At 46.3% G+C, this 27,581-nt stretch overlaps 1 protein-coding gene across 1 annotated transcript in view; it reads left to right on the plus strand.

Annotated features, from left to right (window-relative positions):
* The window catches only part of LOC148220040 (endogenous retrovirus group K member 8 Gag polyprotein-like), a 46,572-nt gene extending 21,129 nt beyond the window's left edge, over window positions 1-25,443 (plus strand). Inside the window, exons 2-5 of the mRNA XM_088155768.1 lie at window positions 16,238-16,307; window positions 16,486-16,677; window positions 17,425-18,545; window positions 25,429-25,443. Of these exons, the coding sequence (XP_088011894.1) occupies window positions 16,238-16,307; window positions 16,486-16,677; window positions 17,425-18,545; window positions 25,429-25,443 (1,398 nt within the window). The remainder of the gene's footprint in view (window positions 1-16,237; window positions 16,308-16,485; window positions 16,678-17,424; window positions 18,546-25,428) is intronic.
* The last annotated feature ends 2,138 nt before the right edge of the window (window positions 25,444-27,581 follow it).

Consider the following 27,581-nt stretch of genomic DNA (forward strand, 5'->3'; position numbering starts at 1 on the left):
TATTGCATGTATTTTATTTTTCTCTTTTCTCCTACTAAATTGTATTACTGACTTGGAGTCTCGCACTGGTTTTACTTTCCAACCAACACATTTATTGGTGCCCAACGTGGGGCACGAAGGGTACTGAGAAAGGTCTGTATTACAATTTTGTATTCACCATGATTCTCAACATGCTTACATGGGTTTTATATCTTGTTCTCTATATTTTTCTGCATATGGGGAACTATCTGCCAGCTGTAATGCTCCTGTGTAGATCAGGATATGGTATAAAAATTGCTTTATTGGCGTATTATGTCTACTGCATGATAACCTCTGAGGCAATGAACATAATTCGGAATATATACTCGACTTTGTTTACTTGTCCTAGTCTAGGTTGCTACATTCGGGGTTTTAACAATCACACCCAGCCCTTGGGGGGAGGGGTAAAGAATGATTTTTCCAGTCTTTCCGGCCTGATTCAGTACTTTTTGGAAATGTTGAGTTCCCGCTGGATGCTAAGGACAGCATAATATTGTTGTTAGTTCTGCTTTGTCTCCTCTGCACAGCCTACAACATGCTTAGAAATAAAACACTACATGGTGTATTGCTGCGTATTCTTGAGGAAGAGGAAAAAGAAACAAATCAACTTCGTCCACGTCTGCACGCAATATCACAAAGAGGAGAAGAACCAAACACAAAGCAACAGTGTCCGTGTCTATGTAGACTGCCACAGAGGAGAAAAAAAGCCAGAAGCGCCATCAGCATCTCCACACAAACCATCACTGCACCAGAACAGCCTAGACCAGTAGCAGTTGCCCCCGTTCAGAAGAAGAAATCAAAGAGCAAATCAGTCAGCATAGTGACTGACGAGGAAGTGGCAGGACCTTCCCACCCAGCAGAAGAGACAGAGCCAGAAATCATCACTCGCTCTCTATCCCTGGGTGAGCTGCGTGACCTGCGGAGGGAATTCACCCACCAGACAAATGAGTCCATCTTGACCTGGCTGCTCCGCACAGGGGCGCTGCAGCCAATGACACCATTCTGGATGGAAGTGAGGCCAGGCAACTGGGATCTCTGTCCCGGGATGTGGTCATTGACCAGGGGATTGGGAGAACCCAAGAAACTCTCAGCCTCTGGAGGCAACTGCTGACAAGTGTGAAAGACAGATACCTTTGTAAAGTAGATCTCGAGGTGCACCAAGGAAAATGGAGCACAATAGAACAAGGTATCCGATGCCTGAGGGAATTGGCCGTGCTGGAGATCATTTTCTCAGAAGATGAGAGATTTCCTAAGACCCCAGATTGTGTCCGGTGCACGTCACAGATGTGGTTGAGATTTGCACGGCTTGGACCAGAGATGTATTCCCTTTACCTGGCAACGCTGCAGTGGAGGGAAGGTGAGGACATGGTAGGCGTCTTGGCCAATAAACTAAGAATTTATGAGGACACTGTCACAGCCCCATTTCGTACCCATGTCTCATCCGTGGAAACAAGGCTGGTGGAGCAACTCTGAAGCTTGATTGAAGAGGGCCATCAGAAACTAAAAAAAGAACTTACAGAAAACAACTACCAGATTGAAGGCTTTTACTCGGCCCAAAAATAGGGTTTTTCACCCTTCCTCCGGTCTAGCTCAGGTGTTAGGGTGAAATTCCCCTGGGCCCCAGCCTCATGGACGTAGTTAAGATATCAAAAGAGGCTCTTTCCCCTAATAAAGTTACAGGTTTATTTCTCGTGGGTAGTGAGTGAAAAAGGGAAGGGAAAAAGGGAGAAAAGAGGGAGAAAAGAGCAGGGGAAGAGAGTGGGGGAAGAGAGGGAAGAGCAGAGGAAGAGCAGGGTAAGAGAGCGAGGCCAGGGGGTACTGACCTTTTCTAGGGTCTGGAAAGGGGGGGGGCGGGGAGAAATTGGATCCCAGCCAGCTCTGTGTGGCCAGGAGGGGAGAGGGATCAAGATACAGGGCACAGCAGGGGTCACGGAATGTACCATTTACAATGTATCTAGGAAACGCAACATCTCCCCGTTTTTTGTTTAACAAAGTTGAAAGAAGGATATTGGTATCATTCAAATTATGATTTTGCCCACCACTTGTAGTTGGCGGGAGGGTTAGATTGTTTCAAGTCTTTCATTTCTATGTGATTGACTACTGAGGTAGAGGGAATGAGACTATGAATAGCCTTGAAAACAAAGTGATGTAGGATCCCGAATGCCATTATTATAAGGAAAAGAATAACAAAAATTAACATAATTGTTTTGACTAGAGATGTCCACCACCCTGTGAGTCCCCAGCCTTTGAATAGTCCATTGAACCAATCTTCAGATTCTTGCTTCACTTGTCCGATTAAGTTGTTCATATTTCGGAGGGCAGCATGGATGTTAGGCGCTTTCAAGGTCAGGTCCATACAGCAAAGTCCTTCAAATTCCTGGCACTCATGTCCGTGCAGTAGCAAGAGAAAATCTATAGCAGCACGATTATGTAGTGTGGCCTGTAGGGTTTGCTGTTGCTGCAGTGGACAGACATGTTTTTCTATAGGAGCGTCTGTGCCAGGGTCACCCAGATGTTCTGACGTGGCTGAGGGATGATCCATGCAGCTGCTAGACAGTTCAGTGTTAGCAGGAAGACAGCTTGGATGGGGTTCATCACGGGACTGAGAGAAGAGAACCTTTTCTCTAGAAGGAAAGACAAACATTATAAAACCTATTAAAAGCCTCTATCTGCCGGAATGCCACCTTCTATGAGGATTTCTTTTCCTTTTTTCCGGCGGCAACTTCTTTTTGAAGCCACTGCTAGCTGCTCCTCGTTCTCCTGAGTTGGAGCAGGATGTTTGGGGACATACGGTTTCACCCACTTTTGGGGAATCCACCGAGGGCCTGAGCGAGTGGATACACAAGCATAGCCACGCCCCCAGGTAACAAGCTCATAGGGACCTTTGACTTCCCAGGTTTCTGGGTCCCTAATCAAAACTGGAGGATGTTGGGATAACTTGAATTGTTTACTACTGTTAAAGTGACGTACCACAGGTGGACTCATGTTCTCAAATGAACAATTCAGGAAATTGATAGTAAACATGGCTTTGCAGAGCTTCTGCTGTGGAGACATCCATGCAGTTGAACTGCTCTGTTTAGCCAAAACCTGTTTGAGTGTCTGATTGGCTCACTCCACTGTACCTTGGCCTGTGGGGGAGTGGGAGGTGCCAGTTTTATGTTCCACTCCCCACTGCTGGACAAATTCCAGGAACTCCTTGGACTTATACGCTGGGCCCTGATAAGTTTTGATTTCCTTAGGGATCCCCAACACTGAAAAGGCTTGCACTAGGTGTTGTTTGGCGTACACTGCACTTTCTCCTGCATGGGCAGAGGCATAGACTGAACCTGAATATGTGTCTATGCTAACATGCACATATTTGAGGCGACCAAAACTAGGAATGTGTGTGATGTCTGTCTGCCATACCTCACAACTGCCAAGACCTCGGGGGTTAACCCCCATGCCTATTGAGGGCATGGTGTGCACCTGACAGTTGGGACAGGTGGCCACAATGGCTCGAGCCTGACTCCGTGTTAGCTGGAACTGACGCATTAGATGTGGTGTATTCTGGTGATACTGCTGGTGGCTCAGCTTTGCCTGTTGGAAGATGTCAGGAAGGCGTGCTTGTTCTGCTGGGGATGCTTGTTCTGGTGGGGTTGCAAGGGAGTCTGCCTGACGGTTCCCTTCTGCAATTTCGCCTGGCAAATCTGTGTGTGATTTCACATGCATCACATAGAACGGGTGTTCTCTAGGAGAAATCAAATAAATTAGTTTGGAAAGCAACATGAAAATCTGCTCATTTTCGATGTCTCTGAGCACTGCCTGCTCTGCCCTGGACACTATCCCCGCTACATAGGCTGAGTCTGTCACCAAGTTTATTGGCTCTGAGAACTTTTCAAAGGCTCTCACGACTGCTGCCAGTTCAGCTACCTGGGGTGACCCTTCCACAAACTCAACATCAGCTTCCCAATGCTGAGTCTAAGGATCTCTCCAAGTCATCACCAACTTGTGGGACGCCCCAGATGCATCCGTGAACACAGTGAGAGCTTTGAGTGGTCTCCGACTCCTCACGAGGAATGAGGTGGAATTCCTCATTAAACAGCTTGTGAGACGGGGCATGGACTGATATTTGTCCTCTGTAGCTGTCCAGGGCTAATTGGACACTGGCATTGCTCTGGAGCAAATGCTCAAACATCTCTTTAGTCAGTCTTTCAGGAGAGTTCTTTCCCTCCTCAGACAGTTTAACAGGGAGGTGAATACATGTGAAGTCACAACCAGCTAGTTCATTCAGTCTGATCCCTGCTTTTCGAATCAGCTGAGCTATTAACTCTTGTGGCTTAGTGATAGTTTGGATTACTGGTGGGAGAGGAAGACCCACTCTATGATCAAGAGTGACTCTCTCTGCTCCTTGATCCATTGGAATATTAACCCGTGTAAGTGTGGCAGTTTTCCTAGGACAATGAATTTAAAGGGCAGCTCGGGCTGGTAACGGTGAGCTTGCCTCTCTCCTAAGGTCTTTTGTACCTTTTTGATTGCAGTCTTTGCCTCTGGGGTCAGTTCCCTGGGAGAAAGCAGCTCTCTCTCCCCCTTCAATAAATTGAAGAGAGGTTCTAGGTCCTCATTAGTGAGGCCTAGCCAGGGCCTAACCCAATTCAATGACCCACACAGGGAATGGAGATCTGCTAAGGTTTGTGGATTACAATCAATTTCCAATTTCTGCGGAACAATGGTCCGTGCAGTAATTTCCAGGCCCAGGTACTTCCAAGGTGGCATCCTTTGGATTTTGTCCTCCTGCAATTCAAATCCAGCAGAGGTTAAAACTTTAACCACTAGGTCAAGTGTGTCTTGGAGTAGAGAGTTATCGGGTGCACACACTAGCACATCATCCATGTAATGAAGGATGATGGCCCCCCCCTCTCTGGGCACGCACCTGGGACAGCAATGAGGCCACATACCACTGGCAGATGGAGGGACTACATTTTAATCCCTGGGGCAAAACTCTCCAGTGGTAGCGCTTCATTGGGGCCTCTCGATTGATGGTAGGAACCGAGAAGGTGAACCTTGGGGCATCCTCTGGGTGTAGGGGAATGTGGAAGAAACAGTCCTTGATGTCTAGAACAGCCAATTGCCAATCTCTGGGAAGCATTGTTGGAGAAGGCATTCCAGGTTGGAGAGACCCCATGTCCTCAATTACTTTGTTTATTTCCCGGAGGTCGTGGAGCAGCCTCCACTTGTCTTTCCCTGGTTTCTTTATCAAAAAAACCGGGAAATTCCACGCACTTGTGGTCTCTTCTATGTGGCCTTTAGCCAATTGTTCCTCCACAAGCTCCTCAAGCGCCCTGAGCTTCTCCTTACTCATCGGCCACTGTGCTACCCACTTTGGGGTATCATCTAGCCATTTCAACTTTTGGGTAGGGCGCCCCACAGTGGCCGCTTCTAAAAATCCCGAGGAGTTTTAGGAATAATCAATTTCACCCCCCACTGGGACATGGTGTCTCTCCCCCATAGAGGGCATTTATAATCTGTAACAAATGGACGGATGCTAGCCAATTTTCCATCCGGCCCCTCAATTTGTATGATGCTTTTTGATATTTTTGCCAATTTGACTCCTCCTACACCCTGGATTCTGCCTGCCACAGGCTGAAGTTCCCAATGTGACGGTCACATGCCTTCGGGTATGATAGTCACATCAGCACCTGTGTCCAGTACCCCCTCCACATGGAGGGGATCTGATCCACGGGTTAGGTTGCATGCCAGAGAAGGCTTGTCCTCACCCACCACTTCTGCCCAGTAGACTTCAGGTGATTTTCCATCTACTGGGACCTCCACTGGAACAGGAATGGCCTGGGCAAGGATTTGTCCCTCAGCCAGGTAATATTGTGGTAGAGGACATCGTGCCAGGAGAATGAGGCCAGTTATGCTTCCCTTGATGGTCATGGGAGCTACCTCAATCTTGGGGGTGTGTGTGCTGTGTCCCCGACAACAAAGTACTCACTGTCCAGTTTCATGTGGTTTAACGTCACGTCCTGTGTACTGTTAGGTAAGTCCACTGTAATGACTGTCCAATCAGGTGACCTGAAATGAAAACCTCTGGTAGTCACAAGCCTAAAACGGCCTAGTGGCTTCCAAACCTTGTTAATTGAACATTTGATATTTTCATTGCCATACATCCCCACACCCTCTATCCCATCCTCCCCCTTTTTGTTTATAAAGAGAGAGTCTTTTGCGAGTGTGGAGCCCGCAGTATTTATAGCCGAGCGCGCTATTGTGTTAATGGCAGGTACGCACTGTAAAGTTAGTTTTTTTCTTTGTTGGTCTTCTTCTGGTTTTGGTTGTGTGGACAGTCTCTGGAAAAGTGTCCTGGCTGCTTGCACTGGAAGCAGATGATGTGCTGCAGTTGCTCTGGTGACATTGGTTGCTTCTTGGCTTCTGGTGTCACAGCTGCCATGGTCTTTGGGTGTGCCAGTCCTGGATTTCTTTCGTGTCCACTGAGCAGTTCTGCTTTTCTGGCGCAGGCTTCCATCATCTGTGCTAAGCTAGGTGCTGGCTCCAGGGGAAGGCCAAGAATAACCCTACGGCAGGTTTCATTAGCATTCCTCTGAGCCATCTCTTTAATTAATTCAGCTTGTAATACTGGATCAGACACTTGTCTTTCTACTTGCGTACGAAGGCGGTCCACAAACTGTAAGAAATTCTCGGAAGTAAACTGTTTAATGTTAATATAACTGCCTTTAGTATCTACTGTTGGTAATTGATTAAAGGCTTTTTCTGCAACATTGCATATTTTATCTAGGACAGACTTAGATAGTACTCTGGTTTGGCTTTCAGGGCAATGCCAATCTTTTTCCCCACATAGGTGTTCATATGTTATATCATTATTATCAGCATCTTTTGCATTATCTGAGCTTTGTAAAAGCTCTTGTAAAAGCACTTTTAAAGATCTTTTCCACAGGCTTTCCCATAGATCATATTCTGAAGGAGTTAACAGACACCGGAAAAGCTCTTTGATATCATATGGAACCAGTTCGTTTGAGTTAAAAGTGGCTCTCATCATGCCTTTAAATATTTCACTATTTCTACCAAATTCTCTTTGTACTTTGCAAATTTCTTTTTTATCTTGATAGGACAAAGGTTGATAACTTCTTTTACCGTTTCTCTTACCAAGATAAACTACAGGAGCAACTGATGGTATATACTCTTTTTCCTGGTGTTGACTTTCAGGGCTGGGCATCCCCCCCCACCCGGCCCGGGAGGCTGCCCACCCCCCCCCCCACCACGGGAGCACCATCCATCCCCCAGGGGCTGTGAGCTGATCCCTCCCCACCCCCACCGGCACTGAAACTAGCAGGGGCTACATTGCCCTCCCCCACCCCGCATCAGCTTGGAGGGAAGGAATGTGAAACCGGAGAGCGGGGGGGTGGTGGAATCCAGGGTTGCAACACCTGTGGGCAGGGTCGCAGGGTACCGTGCAGGGAAGGGTCTTGGAGGGGGGAGGGGGCGGTGGAGCCGAGGGCAGGGATGAGTTATGGGAGGGGACAGGCTTAGGGGCTGGGACCGGAGGGTGAAGGGGGTTGCGGGATGAAGGAGGAGACACGTGGCTGTCACCATATGGGCCCCCCCCCTCTCCCTGTACCGCATATCCAATGCTATCTGGGACCCCGATCCTGACCTGTCCACATACGGCCACGTGTCCGTGGCCCGGGAGGGAAGGGAACAAGGAAGGAGAGCTGATAATTTTTGAAAAATTGTCAGAACCGGGATACTGGGGAGGATTTGGGGATTCAGAACAGTTACAGCCGTGCTGGGCACCCTGCATTTCCAAGGGAGACCCTAGGGTGCTTTCCAGGTTATGGCTATAGGGTTTTTGGGGAAGGTAAGGTGAGTTTGAATTATTTTGCTGCTGCTGTCTGTTGTTTTCTGTCTGAATTAAAAGTTTCCGAATTTGTAAGAATATCGGGAGGAATACAGAGGCAGTTTTATCTCCATTTTCTACTTTTAAAGTTAATAAATCCCCTATTTCATCCCAAAATGAAATCGAATTTATATTTTGCAATTCAAGGTCCGATATTTCAACAGACAGCCAGCTGGCAAAACGGGCTAGTTTTTTATTAGATATTAAAATATTTCCTGAACTTAGTATTTCCTTGAGTTGTTTTTTTATACTCTTTTGTAAGGCAGATTGCTGTAAGCCCATGGTGTTCGCAATTTGCACTATATCCACCCCACTACAGTTAAAACACAGGAAAGGGGTTAGTTGTTAACACGTGCAAGGTACACTACGGTTTTCAGGCTTTACTGGATGCGGAACCGATGTTAATTTCGCCGTTTTTCGTTAGCAAAACCTTACGTGGTGCCCGCGCCGCTGTAGGGACCGACCCCGCCGCAAAAACCCGTAAAAACCGCAAAAACTGCAAAAAAACTCCCTGTGCCGCAGCTCTGAAACCGATCAAAGCTGCCTGCCTGCAGCGCCGCGCCTGGGGTGGCCGCGTCAAGCCCCCCCCCCCCAGCCCCCGAGCCGCACCACATGGCTGCGAGCTGCTGAGCCGCACGCACGCTGCAAACACGCCCGCTCCGCCTCTCCTCCCGAGAATGGCGCCAGGCTCGCAAAATGCCACCGGTGAGACCCCCCCGCGGAGCTCCGGGAACCACCCGCCGCAAAGGGACGCTTCACTCACCTTTTGTCCTGCAGGCAGATAGGTCTGTGTAACCGTAGGGTATCCACGTCCAGAACCGACCTGTCTGGGCTCCCGACAGGCTGCCGGTTCGTGCTGAAAAGTCTTTGAACTGCACAAAATGCAGCTTAAAGAAATTTGAGCTAGTTGATCAGCTCCCAGGCTTGTTGAATCCCGAAAATAGGAGTCACAGCGGAACGTGGGTGCTCTGTGGAGACCACACACGTGGAGCGCCAACTGAAGGCTTTTACCCGGCCCCAAAATAGGGTTTTTCACCCTTCCTCCGGTCTAGCTCAGGTGTTAGGGTGAAATTCCCCTGGGCCCTAGCCTCATGGACGTAGTTAAGATATCAAAAGAGGCTCTTTCCCCTAATAAAGTTACAGGTTTATTTCTCGTGGGTAGTGAGTGAAAAAGGGAAGGGAAAAAAGGAGAAAACAGGGAGAAAAGAGCGGGGGAAGAGAGGGAAGAGCAGAGGAAGAGCAGGGTAAGAGAGCGAGGCCAGGGGGTACTGACCTTTTCTAGGGTCTGGAAAGGGGGGGCGGGGAGAAATTGGATCCCGGCCAGCTCTGTGTGGCCAGGAGGGGAGAGGGACCAAGATACAGGGCACAGCAGGGGTCACGGGATGTACCATTTACAATGTATCTAGGAAACGCAACACCAGATCTCTCCAGAACCAACAAGAGTATCCGCCATTAGGAGCCGGCAATCCTCAGGCAGGGAGAGAAGACACACTCCACGAGGTAACCTCTGGTTTTTCCTTCAGAAGCATGGAGAAGACATGAGGAAGTGGGATGGAAAACCCACCTCCTCCGTAGCAGCCCGGGTACGTGAGCTGAAAAGAGGGACACCTACCACAAGAAGCTCATCTAGAGTCAATGCTGCTCCAGTCTCTCGTGTACAGAACTCCAGACAGTATCAGAATGATGATATGACTGATCCTCTTGAAGGGACCTCAAGAAGCTATTTACAGGGAGAGAGCAATGTGTACCAAGATCAGGAATAGGGGAGCCCTGCCTCCAGCCAGGTAGAGGAGAGGGATAATCGGATCTATTGGACTGTGTGGACCCAATGGCCTGGCACATCCGACCCACAAAAACATAAGGCTTTGGTTGTCACCGGCGCCCAATGTACTCTGATGTCATCAAAGTATGTAGGAGAAGAATCCATCTCTATTTCTGGGGTAACAGGAGGATCCCAGCAGCTGACTGTAGTGGAGGCCAAAGTGAGTTTAACTGGGAACAGGTGGCAGAATCACCCCACCGTGACTGGCCCAGAGGCCCCATGCATCCTTGGCATAGACTATCTTAGAAATGGATATTTCAAGGACCCAAAAGGATATCGCTGGGCGTTCGGGATAGCTGCTGTAGAGACAGACAACATTAGAAAACGGAACACCTTGCCTGGTCTTGCAGATGACCCCTCTGCTGTGGGACTACTGAGAGTTGAAGAGCAACAGGTACCAATCGCCAGAACAACAGTACACCATCGGCAATACCGTACTGACAGAGACTCAGTGATTCCCATCCATGAAATGATCCGTAAACTGGAGAGTCAAGGGGTGGTCAGCAAAACCCACTCACCCTTCAACAGCCCCATCTGGCCTGTGCGTAAATCTGAAGGAGAATGGAGATTGACCGTAGACTATTGTGCATTGAATGATGTGACGCCACCGCTGAGCGCAGCTGTGCTGGACATGCTGGTATTCCAGTATGAGCTGGAGTCCAAGGCAGCAAAGTGGTACGCCACCGTTGACATTGCCAATGCATTTTTCTCCATTCCTCTGGCAGCAGAATGCAGGCCTCAGTTTGCTTTCAGCTGGAGGGGCGTGCAGTACACCTGGAATCGTCTGCCCCAGGGGTGGAAGCACAGTCCCACCATCTGTCATGGACTGATCCAGGCTGCACTGGAAAAGGGTGAAGCCCCCGAACATCTCCAGTATATCGATGACATCATTGTATGGGGCAGCACAGCAGGGGAAGTCTTCGAGAAAGGAGAGAGGATTATCCAGTTTCTGCTGAAAGCTGGTTTTGCCATTAAGCGAAGTAAAGTTAAAGGACCAGCTCAGGAAATTCAGTTTCTAGGAGTCAAGTGGCAAGATGGACGTCTTCAGATCCCAACAGAGGTAATTAATAAGATCACCGCTATGTCTCCACCTACCAACAAGAAGGAAACACAAGCTTTCCTAGGTGCCATAGGCTTTTGGAGAATGCACATTCCTGAGTACAGTCAGATTGTGAGCCCTCTCTACCTGGTTACCTGCAAGAGGAACGATTTCCACTGGGGCCCTGAGCAGCAGCAAGCCTTCGCCCAGATCAAGCAGGAGATTGCTCATGCAGTAGCCCTTGGCCCAGTCAGGACAGGACCAGATGTGAAGAACATGCTCTAATCTGTAGCCGGGAAGCATGGTCTGTCCTGGAGCCTTTGGCAGAAGGTGCCTGGGGAGACTCCGGGTCGACCACTGGGAGTCTGGAGCAGAAGCTACAAAGGATCTGAAGCCACCTACACTCCCACAGAGAAGGAGATCTTGGCCGCCTATGAGGGAGTTCAAGCTGCCTCAGAGGTGATTGGCACAGAAACACAATTCCTCCTGGCACCCCGACTACCAGTGCTGGGTTGGATGTTCAAGGGAAAGGTGCCTTCCACACATCACGCCACTGACACCACATGGAGCAAGTGGATTGCCCTCATCACTCAGCGCGCCCGTATTGGGAATCCAAATCACCCTGGGATTCTGGAAATAATTACAAACTGGCCTGAAGGTGAGAATTTTGGATTGTCTTCTGAAGAAGAAGAGGAGCAAGTGGCACGTGCTGAGGAAGCCCCACCATATAATGAGCTACAGGAGACCGAAAGACTATATGCTCTCTTCACTGATGGTTCCTGCCGAATTGTAGGCACTAACCGGAAATGGAAAGCTGCAGTATGGAGCCCCACACGACAAGTTGCACAAGCTACCGAGGGACAAGGTGGATCGAGTCAGGTCACAGAGATAAAAGCCATCCAGTTGGCTTTGGATATTGCTGAACGAGAGAAGTGGCCAAGGCTTTATCTCTACACTGACTCATGGATGGTAGCTAATGCTCTGTGGGGATGGCTGGATCGCTGGAAAAAGGCCAACTGGCAGCGCAGAGGGAAACCCATCTGGGCACCTGAGATTTGGCACGACATTGCTGCCTGAGTAGAGAAATTGACCTTAAATGTTCAACACATGGATGCACATGTACCCAAAAGCCGGGCTAATGAAGAACATCACAACAACGAGCAGGTGGACCGAGCTGCCAAAGTGAAAGTATCACAAGTGGATCTAGACTGGCAGCACAAGGGAGAATCATTCATAGCTCGTTGGGCCCATGATGCCTCTGGTCATCAGGGGAGAGATGCAACATACCGATGGGCCCATGACCTAGGGGGGGACCTTACCATGGACAGCATCGCACAAATCACCCATGACTGCGAGACCTGTGCCGCAATCAAACAGGTCAAGTGGGTGAAGCCTCTGTAGTACGGTGGACGATGGTCAAAGTAGAGGTATGGGGAAGCCTGGCAAATTGACTACATCACCCTTCCCCAAACCCACTAGGGCAAGCGCTACGTACTGACCATGGTGGAAGCAACTACAGGATGGTTAGAAACCTACCGTGTGCCTCATGCCACGGCCCGGAACACCATCTTGGGCCTAGAAAAACAAGTCCTTTGGAGGCATGGTACCCCCGAGAGAATTGAATCAGACAAGGGAACCCATTTCAAGAACGGCCTTATCAACACCTGGGCCAAAGAACATGGTATTGAATGGATATATCATATCCCTTACCATGCGCCAGCTGCTGGGACAGTTGAACGGTCTAATGGACTCCTTAAGACTACTTTGAAAGCCCTAGGTGGTGGAACCTTCAGAATTTGGGAAATGAACTTGGCCAAAGCCACCTGGATGGTTATCACCCGAGGGTCCATCAATTGAGCCGGTCCTGCCCACTCTGAACCCCTGCACACAGTGGATGGGGACAAGGTCCCTGTGGCACACATGAAAGGTATTTTTGGAAAGACTGTTTGGATTAATCCCACCACAGGCAAAGGCAAACCAATCTGTGGGATTGTTTTTGCTCAAGGACCTGGTTGCACTTGGTGGGTAATGCAGAAAGATGGGGAAACTCGTTGTGTACTGCAAGGAGACCTAGGTTTTAGTGAGAACTGTATATAAGGTTTCATTTTGTATTATATATCTGTAACAGGGTATTGGTTTGGGTATGATGTAGATGGTAATAGAATAAGGGGTGGATTATGTCCTGGGGTACAATGCAAAAATGTGTATTCTATCACGATCTGTTACAATGTGGGAGGGGTGGTGATCCTTATCTCTGTGGGAGATATCCTCTGCTGATGTGCCATCTGATAAGATCAGGGGGAGGATGATCGTTTTCTTTTCACAACCCATCCTTCCTCCAGAAGATATATTCTGTTAATGGTCCATTAAGTCCTATTGTGTGACTGATAAGATTACATCATCCCATTGGGAGATGCTCCAGCCAGGGGGAGGAGCCAAACATTTCCTACCTAGATAAAAACTGAGATTTGGAACACCAAGGCAGTCCTTTCCACTCGATCCCTGAGGAAAGTCTGACTTTTTTCCACATCATCGCTGGATCTTCGGAGGAAAACTGCACCTTCTACAGGAGCACTGCTTCAACTGAACTACATCTGTCATCCAGGAGTACTGCAGCCACCATTTATACGGACTGCTACCAACACCCTGACTGACAGGGTGTCAGGTTGTATTTCTAAATTTGATGGTGGTTTTTCTTTTCTATTACTGCATGTATTTTATTTTTTCTCTTTTCTCTTATAAAATCGTATTACCGACTTGGAGTCTCACATTGGTTTTACTTTCAAACCAACACAACCCCAAACCTCGCTACCCGGGATCCCCCAAAATTCCACAAATTCTCCCCCAAAATCAAACTGGGACCCCTCAAACTCACCTGGATCTCCCCAGATTCCCCCCCCCCCCCCCCCAATTCACCTGGGAACCACCAAGTCCCCAGAATTCAACCCAAAATTCTCCTGGGACCCCAAAAACCACCAAATTTGCTCCAAAATGATTGGCAACTTTACACACTCCATTTTCCCACAAAAGGATCTAGAGCCCTGTGCACTTCGTATACAAACTAAACGGAAAAAAACTTTCTATTCATTCTCAGCAAAAAGACTTCCAATTCCACCTTCTTTTGGACAAAACTGCCTTCGCTTTCAAACTTATTCTCTTGCTCACTTCCCTGCATAATGCTTAGTCCCTGTTCTGCATGCTCATTTTCTTCACTTTTACAAGGAATCCTCTCTTCATCTTCTTCTTCCCCTGCTTCTTCCATTTCCTGTGCCTAGATCACCTGTTTCTCTGTTAGATTTGTTTCTCCAGCTGATTTTTGACAACTGTCCCTATCTTGTGGCACCACTGGCTCGAGAGAGGTGATTGTCCTGCTCTGCTCTGGGCTGGGACTGCGCTCTCTTCAAGCCCTGGGGGCAATTTTGGATGCCACAACGTCAGAAAGAAATGTCCAAAGGAGGGACACAGAGATAGTGAAGAGGCTGGAGGGGAAGCCATACAAAAAGTGGCTGAGGGCATTTGGTTCAGCTGCAGAGAGGACACTGAGCTCACACATCACTTGGGACCTCTCAGCTCATCTCAATGGCAGCACAGGGACAGCTTTGCTCTCTGCTCTCTGCGACCAGGGACAGGACCCAAGGGAATGTTAGGAGCTATGTCAGGGGACGATTAGGCTGGCTATCAGGGAAAGGCTTTTTTCCTCAGAGGCTGGTCAGGCACTGAATAGGTTTTCCAGGCAATGGGCACAGCCCCAAGGCTGCCAGAGATCCAGGAGCGTTTGGCCAATGCTCTCAGGGATGCAGAGGGTGGGACTGTTGGAGTGTCTGTGCAGGGCCAGGAGTTGGACTTTGATGATCCCTCGGGGTCCCTTCCGACTCAGGAAACTCTTACCATTTTCCCCTCTTTCCTCTCCTTGCACAATGCTCTCAGCTTACTGTTCCACCATATGTTCCACTTCTGAAACCTCCGCTACTTCTTTCCAGTTCAAGCACAGTTCTACTGGTTACAATCCAAAGATATACAGATTGAAAAACAACCAAAAAGAAACACCTGTTTGGAATGTCGTGGTCTTATTTGGATCTCGAACTATGAAGTCGATTGTGCCTTGCAAGTTCTAAAAGCTAAACAACAAAAAACACCCACCACACCGTTTTAACATAGGGATTTGCTTTCTTCTAAGAAATCCATATCCCTTCTCAAAATGGATCTCTTTCAGTAAGAGGTCATCTTGAATAGATCACTTACTATCTAAAGAACCTGGAACACTCAATTCCGTAATGATAAACCTGTTACCTTGTAATTTTCTGTTCCAAAGGCAAATGAATTTACTCAAGTGCCGTTTGTAACAAGGACAGAGTTCAAAGTATGGCTCTGAGAAATGTTTTGGTTTCCCTCTCCTATCTCTATCAAAAGCACTTTCTTCAATGGCTGAAACAATACTTGATATAGTCTGAATTGTAATGGTCCTGAAAATTTTCTCAAAAGTGAAAAATTAATATAGCAGTCAGGTTTTAAACCAACGGGAATTTTTGTTTTACCTGTTTGAAGATTTCCTTCACACCAAAATGCTGGCTGATGGATACCTAGAAGAAATCAATTCCCACAAAATGCTTCCGGGTAAGCCATTAGGTCTTCCATTACAATTTGCTTCAGTGTCCCTTTCCTGTCCAATTGAAGGTCCCTGTTTAAGAGACTCAAGTACGGAGAGAAATAAAATTAAATATGACTACAGTGCCTTTAAATCTAAATCGAACTTCCTGATCAATCTCATAAAACCTTTAGGCTAAATGTTGCCATTGATCTGTTTCTACTGAACAGAATCATGTCCTGGCTTGTTACAGATTAGTTCATTACAAAGAAAGAAATGCACAGAAGTTAAAATATTTCCAAAGAAGCATTTGACATCCTTCCTTTTGGATGGGGAACCATCCCAACACTCTTGGCAGCCTAGTAGGAGCTCTGGCTCTGCAGCCTGTCTATAGAAAACTACCTTAGTTATGTTAAAGGTCTGTTCAATGTTCCCGTGTCTTTGGTGTGACTATAGGAGGAAAATCATAAATTTTAACGTTGAGATAAGCAAGAACAAAGGAAAAGACATCTGGGGAAGCAAGATCCTGTTTAGTTGACATACCATGTCCACTTCAAAGAGTATCTTACACAATAACTAGTCTGTAGAAAGATAGATCTTAGATGAACCAATAGAATTACTATTAACATATATACGTCTTTTGTGTAACCAATCGTACTCTTTGTAACAAACTCTAAGTAACCACTGAAAACGTATAAAAATCATCTCTTTGTTAAAAATAAAGACTCTGCTCTTTGCATTCATATTGAGTGCGTGTTATTGATTCCTCTTCTCCAGCATGAAGGCCCCAGCATCTTGCTGACCCCCACGTGATGATCCGAAGGGGCCAGACTGCTTAACAGACGGACTTTTATGTGGAGGGTCTTCGTGCGTGCCGCCTAGGAGAACGTTGACTTCCCGCAGAGGTTGCCACTGGGCGTCCGAGAGAGGCGCGACTGGCCACTGTCAACCGGTGAGTCGGAGCCTTAGACGGCTGTAATAAATTTGCGGGATGGGAAACATGCTATCAGCTATCGAGAAGGCTACTGTTGATGCCTTAATGAAACTTGCCCAAAAGTAAGGAGAGACTGTTGATCGGTCTTCGCTCGTGAATTTACTGTATTGGGCTAAACATCGTGTTTTTTTAAAAGACTCTACCGATGTTTTTAAAGAGAGTACTTGGCAAGAAGTCGGGGCAGATTTGTGGGGAGCTATACAAGCTGGGAATAAGGAGGTAAAATCCTTAGCTCCTAAGTACCGGCAGCTGCGCATGTTAATTGAACAAATGGGTGCTGAAATTGAGCTGGAACTCTCAGCACAGACCATGGTCACTGCCGTAGCTGGTAAACTCACCCAAGAGTCTGCTACTATCCCACCCGTGTACGTGTCAGCCCCTGCGGCCCGTGGCCCCTATGATGATTTAATACCACCCTGGGACCCTACCAATGTTCATAATGTGACTTCCTTTGCACCCCCGGAACCTACGGCACCCTCTGCGCCCTTGGTACCTACGGCACCCCCAGTAACAATGAGCGTAGTGCCCGCTAATCCTACTAATACTGACCCCGTGTTACATCTGCCCTCACCTCCCACTTTCGACCCAGCGACTGTGCCTCTTCCCGAAGAAACAGAAATGGACACGGACGATTTACAGTCCACACTGCAAAAGCAGACCGAAACCATGCTTGAACTGTTAGGTGAAATGAAGCGGCTTGATAAGGGTTCCAAAAGTAAAACGATTCGGGACGCATATAAAAAGGCCCATAACACCATTCTCTCCAGCCTCAAAACTTTAGGGGAAAATTCTTTTTCTGCACCGAATACTTCTACATCTCAACGCCGACAGAACATTATCAATTTGGTTAAGGCGGGGGAGTGGGATATGCCTACTGCAAATCAATTTCTAACATCTAAAGGTTTACCCCCAATAATGCTTTCCGAAATTGAAAACACAAATGTTTCTCATTCTACAGAAAAGGAAGGGACGGGATTGTTAACTACCTTTAATGACTCTTTTCAGCGTTGGTGGAACAAAGGAGGGGAGGGAGGCTCAGGAGGCTCGGGAGGCTTGGGAGGCTTGGGAGGCTCAGGGAAAGGTCCTGACAAAACTTCCGTCCCCAAAGACCCTTCTTTTGACATGAATAAGAGGTGGAAAGGAGTGGTAACAAATGCTGAGTTGACGGGAGATTTTCAGTTTGTCTCAGCTCCGGTGGTGCGAGGAACTGGTGGTAATAATGCTTGGCAGCCCTTAGACTGGCAAATGATAGCAAGGGTTCAAAAATCTGTAATGGACTACGGTGTTGATAATCGCTTGGTAAGGCGGCAAGTAGAAGCATTGCTAAAATATCAAGAACTCGTCCCTGCCGACCTTAAGGCTATGTTTGAGCTTATACTAGGACCTACTAGTTATATGTTATTTTTAGCAAAGTGGCAACAAAGATTGGAGCTTAAACAATTAGATAATGTCAATTTGCCGCAAGGTGATCCTCTACGCTTTGCCACGCTAGATATGCTTATGGGAAATGGTCAATTCATTGATCCACAAAGACAGGCAATGTTAGGGGCTCGCATTTTAGCTCAAAGCAAGTCTGCTGCTTTAGAAGCTTTTAACAACTTGCCCCAAGTAGGTAAGCCTCGACAACCTTATTTACATATTCAGCAAAAGGAAGATGAATCCTTTTTGTCTTTTGTGGACAGGATTAAAGAAGGAGTAGAGGTAGCACCAGATGTCCCTCCTGATATGAAAGATACTTTAGTAAAAGAAATAGCTATGCAAAATGCAAATGCCACCTGCAAGCGATTATTAGCAGCATTACCAGCTCATATGACAATAATACAAATGATTGAACAATGTTCACGAGCCCCTTTAGAAATTGAAAAGGACAAAGCTCGAATTCATGCTGCTGCTTTAGCTGCAGCCATTACTCAAGCACACAAGCAAGGGAACGGGGACAAAGGCCCTCCCAATACATGCTATAATTGCGGTCATACCGGACATATTAGAAAGCATTGTCCTTCAAGTTTGGTAAAACAACAACAAAATAACAATACGAACCTCACATCTACATCATTTGTTGGCACTTGCCGCCGATGCAAAAAGTTTGGCCACAAGGCAAATGAATGCCGATCCAAATTTAAAAAGGATGGGACACCGTTGGCGGGAAACGAGATGAGCCGCAAGGGGGGGGCGGTGAACAAAAAGAACCCCTCAGTAGCCATGGCTGTCTCTACAACATGCTCCCCGCCACAAAAAGGAGCGCTGGAGTCTATTTGGTAACTAGAGACTCCGTGACTATTTTTGATGATTCTGTTACCGTCATCGATAGTACTACCAAAGGTCCACTAGGTGGCGGTATGGCCGCATTATTGCTAGGGAGATCGTCGGCCACTTTAGACAGCATTTTCGTTTTACCTGGTGTAATTGATGCTGATTATAGTGGTATTATCAGAATAGTAGTGAAAGTCTTTTCCCCACCAATGTTCATTCCACAAGGTAGTGTAATTGCTCAACTTGTTCCTTTTCTTCCCCAGGTTCCAACAGCTACTAATTCACAAAGATCTGGTGGTTTTGGTAGTACCGGACCCTTAATTGCCTTTGCTCAAGTCATGACTAGTGATAGACCGACCCGGCAAGTAACCATAAAATTGTATTCTGATAATATCGATGATTCCAAAATGCTTGAACATTCAATGATGCTAGACACTGGGTCAGACGTCACCATAATACCACTAATTGCTTGGCCTCAGCAGTGGCCCACTACACTCTTAAATGAGCAAATCTTAGGAGTTGCTGGAACCACCCGTACTTTACAAAGTCAGGAATTCGTAGAAATTACTGATAAAGAGGGAAACAAGGCTGTAGTAAAACCTTATGTACTAGACACTCCTCTTTGGATCCTTGGTAGAGACACGCTTAGTCAATGGAATGTCATTTTAACCAACCAACATTTTCAGGGGCGGCCACTGAGCTGATAGGTGCTCGACCCACTATACAACTAACATGGAAATCTGACCAACCAGTATGGGTGGCTCAGTGGCCCATCACTAAAGATAAATTAGAGCATCTCCATTCATTAGTACAAGAACAATTAGCCTTTGGTCATTTACAACCTTCGATGAGTCCCTGGAATACCCCTGTTTTTGTTATACAAAAAAAAGTCGGGAAAATTGAGATTTTTACATGACTTAAGGGCAGTCAATAATCAAATGCACTCTTTAGGAATTCTGCAACCAGGTTTGCCATCGCCAGCTGGTTTACAAAAAAACTATCACCTGTTTATTATTGATATCAAAGATTGCTTTTTTAGCATTCTGTTGCACCCAGAAGATACCAAAAGATTTGCATTTAGTGTGCCCTCCATTAATCACAGTGCACCTATGAAAAGATATGAGTGGGTGGTACTCCCTCAAGGTATAAAAAATAGTCCTACAATTTGTCAATGGTTTGTAGACCAAGCCTTACATCAATGGAGACTTAATAATCCAAATTTTCTAACATATCATTATATGGATGACATTTTAGTCGCAAGTGAATTTCCATTACCCCACTTAAAACAAAAGGAATTATTGCTAGAATTAGAAAAGTGGGGATTGAAAGTGGCAGAAAAAAAGGTGCAATTCTCCGACCCTTGGTCTGACTTGGGCTTTAAAATAACACAAGCTCGCTTTGTGCCTCAAAAGGTAACTTTACATGCAAATATTGAAACAGTCAATGATGTGCAAAAGCTTCTAGGAGACATTCAAAGCATACGTGCATGGGCAGGTATTTCAAATCAAGACTTAGATCCTTTAAGAAAATTGTTACAAGGTTCAAAGGACATTAATGATAAAAGGTGACGTTTCTTCCACCTGCTGCCCACCTCACCTGGGCTACCGGCTAGCTCCGGGAAGCCTACGTCGGTGAGTGGCCCCTCCCCAGCACCACTCCGTGAGCCCCAGCAGGGGTGTAGCAACAGCTACGCCTGCGCGAGTCGTCAGGGAGAGATAAAGAGTCACAGGAGAGACCTTTTACGGTTCTGGGGGAAGGGATTTATTGAAGGAAAAGGTAACAAGTCCGGAGGTTGGGAGGGGGAACCGCAAAAGGCAGTTAGAATGGGTTCTACACCGGCTTAAGTACGGGGGAGGAGCAAGGGGATGGCACAAAACTCTGGCCAATAACGGTTAACGGGGGGAGGTACAGAAGGTGGGGAAAGGGGTACATTGAGCCAATAAGGCAAACCGAGGGTGGGGATACATACAATATAACCAATCATGAGTACAAGAGGGAATGCTTGACACAGAAACTTCTAGAACAAAGGGAGGGGCTACAAAGGATTGACATCCCGTAGGGCAGGGTTTAGGGTGAAGGACAGGGAAGGTTCCAGATAAAGGGGAGGGGTTTAGGATGAATGACTAGGACAAGGGCAGGAAAGGGAAAAACCATTATGCACTTAACTTAGGGGAAAGAAACTGGGATGAACCATCAACACAGAAGGAAAATTAACATTAAACAACAGAACACATCAAAAAGGGAATTAACCCAAGAAGGGAAACAAGCACTGCAAATAATTGCTAAAAAGTTGCATTGTACAACTGCTTTTAGGTTTGATCCTACCATACCAATAAACCTTTATATCATTAACTACCCTGCTGAACAAATTGCTATAATTGGGCAGGAATCATTCAAGACTTTCTTCTTATTGGAATGGGTGTTTTTAGCATGTAGCCCCACTTCCTCTGTTACAAGACGTATTGATCATTTAGGATCCTTAATTCTGAAAGCACGCCAATGAGTGCGTACTGTTTTTGGAGTTGATGCATCTTCTCTTTATGTGCCCATAAATAATTTGTCTCTTTGCACTGAATGGCAATCACTATCGTATACATTCGCTACAGCCACTATTGGCTTAGAACTTGATAATCATTATCCGTCACATGCCTTGTTTTCCACTAACCTCCCACTAAAAGGTCAAACATTGCGAAACTCTAAGCCAATTCCCAATGCGATCACTGTTTTTACTGATGCCAGTGGAAGGACTAAAAGGTTCGGATATGCAATATGGAAAAATGGCAACTGGGATGTCGTAGTTTACCAACATCCGGAAGGATCAGTACAATTACTTGAACTCAAGGCTGTAACCTTAGCTTTTCAACACTTTGACTTTCAAGAAATTAATCTCGTTAGCAATTCCTTGTATGTTGCCTCTATCTTGGAAAGAATTGAGGATGCATTAATAGGTCGAATCTCAAACTCCTTAATTTATCATGAACTCGTTCTTCTAGTAAATGTAATTAATATCAGGCACCATGCCTTTTTCTCAACACATATCCGCAGCCGTCTCAATCTACCAGGGTTTTTATCAGAAGGAAACGCCAAAATTGACCAAATCGTATCCTCACCAGCCATTGGACTCAGTAATTTTGACCTTGCCGTTGCCTCTCATGCCTTTTTTCACCAGTCAGCATTAAGCCTACAGAAGGAATTCCATCTAACAAAATGAGAGGCACGAGGTATCATAGCATGTTGTCCTGATTGTGCAAAACTACCCCCAATCCAGTTACAAGGAGTGAACCCTCGTGGTCTCCACCCTAGAACATTGTTTCAATCAGATGTCACAATCGTGCCATCATTTGGACGCTTTAAACATGTACATGTCACTGTTGATACCTGTAGCAGACTAGTATGGGCAATGCCTATGATAAACGCCAAAAGTAAGGCAACCTGCAGACACTGGTTAGAAGCTTTTGCAGTGCTTGGTGTCCCACAACAAATAAAAACAGATAACGGTCCTAATTATGTTAGTTCTACTTCACTTGAGTTCCTACTTAGATGGAACATTACCCATGTCACAGGAGTACCTCACAATAGTACTGGGCAAGCTATTGTAGAACGCAAACATCAAGACCTTAAACGCCTTTTCTCTGCTTTACAAAGGGAGGGGAATGTCACCCTCTCTCCACAAGAAATCGTAGCAAAAACATTGTATGTCCACAATTGGAAAATGTGGATGGAACGCCCTGAGCTAAAAACCCAAATGTTGCCCATTACACTGCATTTTTGCAAGGATGAATCTTTGACTGTTCATAAGATACAAGTATCTGTATGGGAACCCCAATCACAACAATGGACTGGTCCCCACCAATTATTGACATGGGGACGGGGTTATGCTTGTGTATTAACAGGTGCTAAACCTAATTGGATCCCAGCCAAGTGGGTCAAGCCTTGGATATCAAAGATTGAGGAAACTGGAGAAGACACGGAGCCAAATTCAACGGTGGACGAATAGAGTGCAAGATCTCATCCCGATCCTAATCATTATTCTCAAGGAACCAATAAGAACACACCCTAATATCCCAGACTTTCCAGATGTGATTGATTTGCGTAGACTAGTACAAAAATATCTTAGGTCTAGAATACAAGAAGTATTATTTCCTCATTGCGGTTGTGTAGTATGGAAATTAGGAACTTTCTTATGTGGAAATTGTAAAAGGGAGTATAACTCCAGTGATATTTATACTTGTTTTTTGGGATGTAATGAATGTCAGGAACGCCAATCAGTAAGACCTTTAGAATCACTTAGAAAGTGGTTAAAACTGCCTGACTTAACTGTTAGTGAAGCTATAAGCCTATTTGAATCAATAGAAGAAAGGAATTTAGCATTGTATGCGTGGTATATTTTAAATTATACAAAGCTAGTTGAGACTGCTTGGTGTACTATTATTATATCTAGCCAATATACTGTTGCCTGCAAAATCCATAGCAATAATGATGCTAATTAAGCTACTAACACTATGTTTGACTCTTACCCAGTGCTTTTCGCAATCAATCAACCTCCCTCAAGAGAACTTCTGGATTGCTTGGGCCAACAAAACTGGTAACACAAATTTTTGTTTACATCTTAGTGCAGCCACTGACCCATTTAAAACTTGCCTCATTGGGTCACCGGTACAACCACAAGAAATCACTATAGCCCCCCCTATCAATTGCTCAGAAGTAAAAAACAACAGTCACTGCCTGGCAAAAATATTCAAATCTCTAAATACAACCCTGCCATGGGATCCTCAAGAGTTAAATTTACCAGACAGCCGAAAAGCAAATCACTCCGGATGTGTGTATTTTGGGCAGACTAGTTGGAACATTAACGAATCTAAAAAACAAGTCTGGCTAACCCCTCGTAAGTTTTACAATAGTAGTGAACATTGTGGATCATCCCCCTATGGGTGGGGTTCAGGTCATATTTACTTAGACATTTCTAAGCCCCTTTCCCTACCTCAAGGTCTATATTTAATCTGTGGAGATAGAGCCTGGCAAGGAATACCTAGCGTGCTGGACAGCTAAACAGGCCAATGTCACTACACAAGTTCTGTCCCAAATGGCTCAAGATATGAGTAGTCTCCGACAAGCTATTCTTCAAAACAGAGCAGCTATTGATTACCTTTTGTTGGCCCAAAGTAAAGGCTGTGAAGATTTTGAAGGAATGTGTTGTTTTAACTTGTCCGATCATAGTGATTCAATCCATCAGCAGCTAGAATGGCTTCAAGATCACGCTAAGAAGATTACTGTCAATCACAACCCCCTTGATGACGGGTTAATGTCTTTTGGGATTTCTGCATGGGTAAAAGATATCCTTAAGATAGGAATTATTATTGTACTAATTGTAGTAATTGTGTTATGTATGGGACCTTGCATCATCCAGTGTTTTTCCTTTCAAATTCGACGTATTGCCAATGCTGTTTTTGAAAAGAAAGGGGGAGATGTTGGCGGCCTAGTAGGAGCACTGGCTCTGCAGCCTGTCTATAGAAAACTACCTTAGTTATGTTAAAGGCCTGTTCAAGGTTACAGTGTCCTTGGCGTGACTATAGGAGAAAAACAAAATCATAAATTTTAACGTTGAGATAAGCAAGAACAAAGGAAAAGACATCTGGGGAAGCAAGATCCTGTTTAGTTGACATACCATGTCCACTTCAAAGAGTATCTTACGCAATAACTAGACTGTAGAAAGATAGATCTTAGATGAACCAATAGAATTACAATTAACATATATACGTCTTTTGTGTAACCAATCGTACTCTTTGTAACAAACTCTAAGTAACCACGGAAAACGTATAATAATCATCTCTTTGTTAAAAATAAAGACTCTGCTCTTTGCATTCATATTGAGTGCGTGTTATTGATTTCTGTTCTCCAGCATGAAGGCCCCAGCAAACACTGCTTACATAAGAGGTCAAATTACTGTCTTCCATGTTAGTTGTGCACTGTGCTCAGCGGAGCCTTTCTGGTTTATTTGCCTTTGACTTGGACATAAAGCTGAGTCTTGATTCAAGAAAAATCAATATTCACACTTGTTTTCATTTACACGGACATTGGCTTGGTCTCCTAAACAAAGAGAATGATGGGGAATTTATGTAGGTGTTCAGATAGGTAACATTCTCTTTCCGCAACCTGGAGTTGTATTTTCACTTGGCCTGTTACCTCTGGCTTTGTTTTAACGGCTCAAATTATTGGGAAGAGTATCAAACCTCCAGCTCTAGCCACAGTCCCACTGCGAGGTGTGTGAAGGTATGTGCATCTGCCCCTCAGGTCCATACTGCTCTTCTAATGTGCCTCTGATCAAGCAGGTAGGAAAGACTGTTGCATTTCCTAGATGCATTGTAAATGGTATATTCCGTGACCCCTGCTATGCTCTGTAGCTTGGTCCCTCTCCCCTCCTGGCCATACAGGGCTGGCTGGGATCCAATTTCTCCCAGCCCCCCTTTTCAGACCCTAGAAAAGATCTGTGCCCCCTGACCTCTGTCTCTTTCTCACTTGCTCCCTCTTTAACTCGCTACCCACGAGAAATAAACCCTGAAACTTCAGCAGGGAAAAGAGCCTCTTTTGTTATCTAATTTACAACCATGAGGCAAGGGCCCTGGGAGCCATCACCCTAACACCTGAGCTAGACCAGAGGAAGGGCGAAGAACCCCATTTTAGGGCTGAGAAAAAGCCTCAGTTGGCGCCCAACTTGAATGGTCTCTACAGAGCACCCCACGTCCGGCTGTGACTCCTATTTTCGGGATTCAAGAAGCCTTGGAGCTGATAAACTAGCTTAAATTTCTTTCACCTGCATTTTGTGCAGTTCGATGACCTTTAAGCATGAACTGGGAGCCTGTCAGAAGCCCAGGCAGGCCGTTTCTGGACGTAGACCCACTACAGTTACTCAGATGCCTCTGCCTGCAAGAAAAAAAAAGGTGAGTGGAAGCCTCCTTTCACGGCGGGTGGGTTCCTGGAGTTCCACGGGGGGTTCTCACCGGTGGCATTTGGCCGGCGCGGCACAGCTCTCGAGGAGAGATACGGCGCGGGCATGTGCGCGGCTCAGTGTGCCTGCGGGCACGTGGTGTGGGCACAGACTGGTGGGGCTGGACGGTCACCCAGGCACAGCAGCAGGCAGGCAGCTTTCATCGGTTTCAAAGCGGTGGCACGGAGGGTTTTTTTGCGTTTTTTTGCTGTTTTTGCGGGTTTTTGCGGTGGGGTCCGTCCCTACAGCGCTGCCGGCGCCACGTGGGTTTTACCGACAGAAACGGCAAAATTAACATCGGCTCTGCAGCCAGTAAAGCCTGAAAACCGTAGTGGACCTGGCACGTTTTAACAACTAACTCTCTTCCTGTGTTTTTAACTGTAGTGGGGTAGATATAGTGCAAATTGTTAAACATCATGGGCTTAGAGTAATCTGCCTTACAAAAGAGCATAAGAAACCAACTAAGGGAAATATTAAGTTCAGGAAATATTTTAATATCTAAGAAAAAATTAGCCCGTTTTGCCAGCTGGCTGTCTGTTGAAAAATCTGACCTTGAATTGCAAAATATGAATTTGATTTCATTTTGGGATGAAATAGGGGATTTATTAACTTTAAAAGTGGAAAATGGAGATAAAACAGCTTCTGTATTCCTCCCGATTTTCTTACAAATTCGGAAACTTAATTCAGACAGAAAACAGCAGGGAGCAGCAGCAAAACGGTTCAGACTCACCTTCCCTTTCCCCAAAACCCTATAACCCGGACCTGGAGGGGACCCACGGGTCTCCCTGGGGGGTGCAGGGCGCCCAGCACGGCTGTGGCTGCTCTGAGTCCCTGGGTCCTCCCCGGTATCCCGGTTCTCATAATTTTTCCAAAATTGTCAGCCCTTATTCCTTGTTCCCTTCCCCTCTGGGCAAGGGCCACGTGGCTACGCCTGAAGGTGTCGGGGTCGCAGATAGCTCTGGCCATGCGATACAGCCCGTAGGGGGGGTCCCATATGGTGGCAGCCAGTTGTTTCCTCCTTCATTCCGAAACCCCCTTCACCCTCCGGTCCCTGCCCCTAAGCCTGTCCCCTCCCATATCCCATCCCCACCCTCGGCTCCACTGTCCCCTCCCCCCTCCAAGACCAAGCCCTGCACGACACCCAGCGACCCCGCCCACAGGCGTCGCAACCCTGGATCCCACCACCCCTCCCCCGCTCCGGTTTCACATTCCTTCCCTCCAAGCTGCTGCGGAGTGGGGGAGGGCAGTGGAGCCCCTGCTGACTTCGGTGCCGGTGGGAGTGGGGGTGGGGAGGGATCAGCTCACAGCCCCTGCGGAAGGGATGATGTTTCCATGGTGGGGGGGGGGGGGGGGGGCAGCCTCCCGGTCCGGGTGGGTGGGGATGCCCAGCCCTGAAAGTCAACACCAGGAAAAAGAGTATATACCATCAGTTGCTCCTGTAGTTTATCTTGGTAAGAGGAATGGTAGAAGAAGTTATCAATCTTTGTCCTATCAAGATAAAAAAGGAAATTTGTAAAGTACAGAGAGAATTTGGTTGAAATAGTGAAATCTTTAAAGGCATGATGAGAGCCACCATTACCTCAAACGAACTGGTTCCATATGATATCAAAGAGCTTTTCCGATGTCTGTTAACTCCTTCAGAATATGATCTATGGGTAAGCCTGTGGAAAAGATCTTTGAAAGTGCTTTTACAAGAGCTTTTAAAAAGCTCAGATGATGCAAAAGATGCTGATAATAATGACATAACATATGAACACCTATGTGGGGAAAAGGATTGGCATTGCCCCGAAAGCTAAAGCAGAGTACTATCCAAGTCTGTCCTGGATAAAATATGCAATGTTGCAGAAAATGCTTAAAATCAATTACCAACAGTAGATACTAAAGGCAGTTATGTTAACATTAAACAGCTTGCTTCTGAGAATTTCTTACAGTTTGTGGACCGCCTTCGTACGCAAGTGGAAAGACAGGTGTCTGATCCAGTGGTACAAGCTGAA

Source organism: Sturnus vulgaris, chromosome W (assembly GCF_052056855.1).
Source record: "Sturnus vulgaris isolate bStuVul1 chromosome W, bStuVul1.hap1, whole genome shotgun sequence".
Taxonomy (NCBI): Eukaryota; Metazoa; Chordata; class Aves; order Passeriformes; family Sturnidae; genus Sturnus; species Sturnus vulgaris.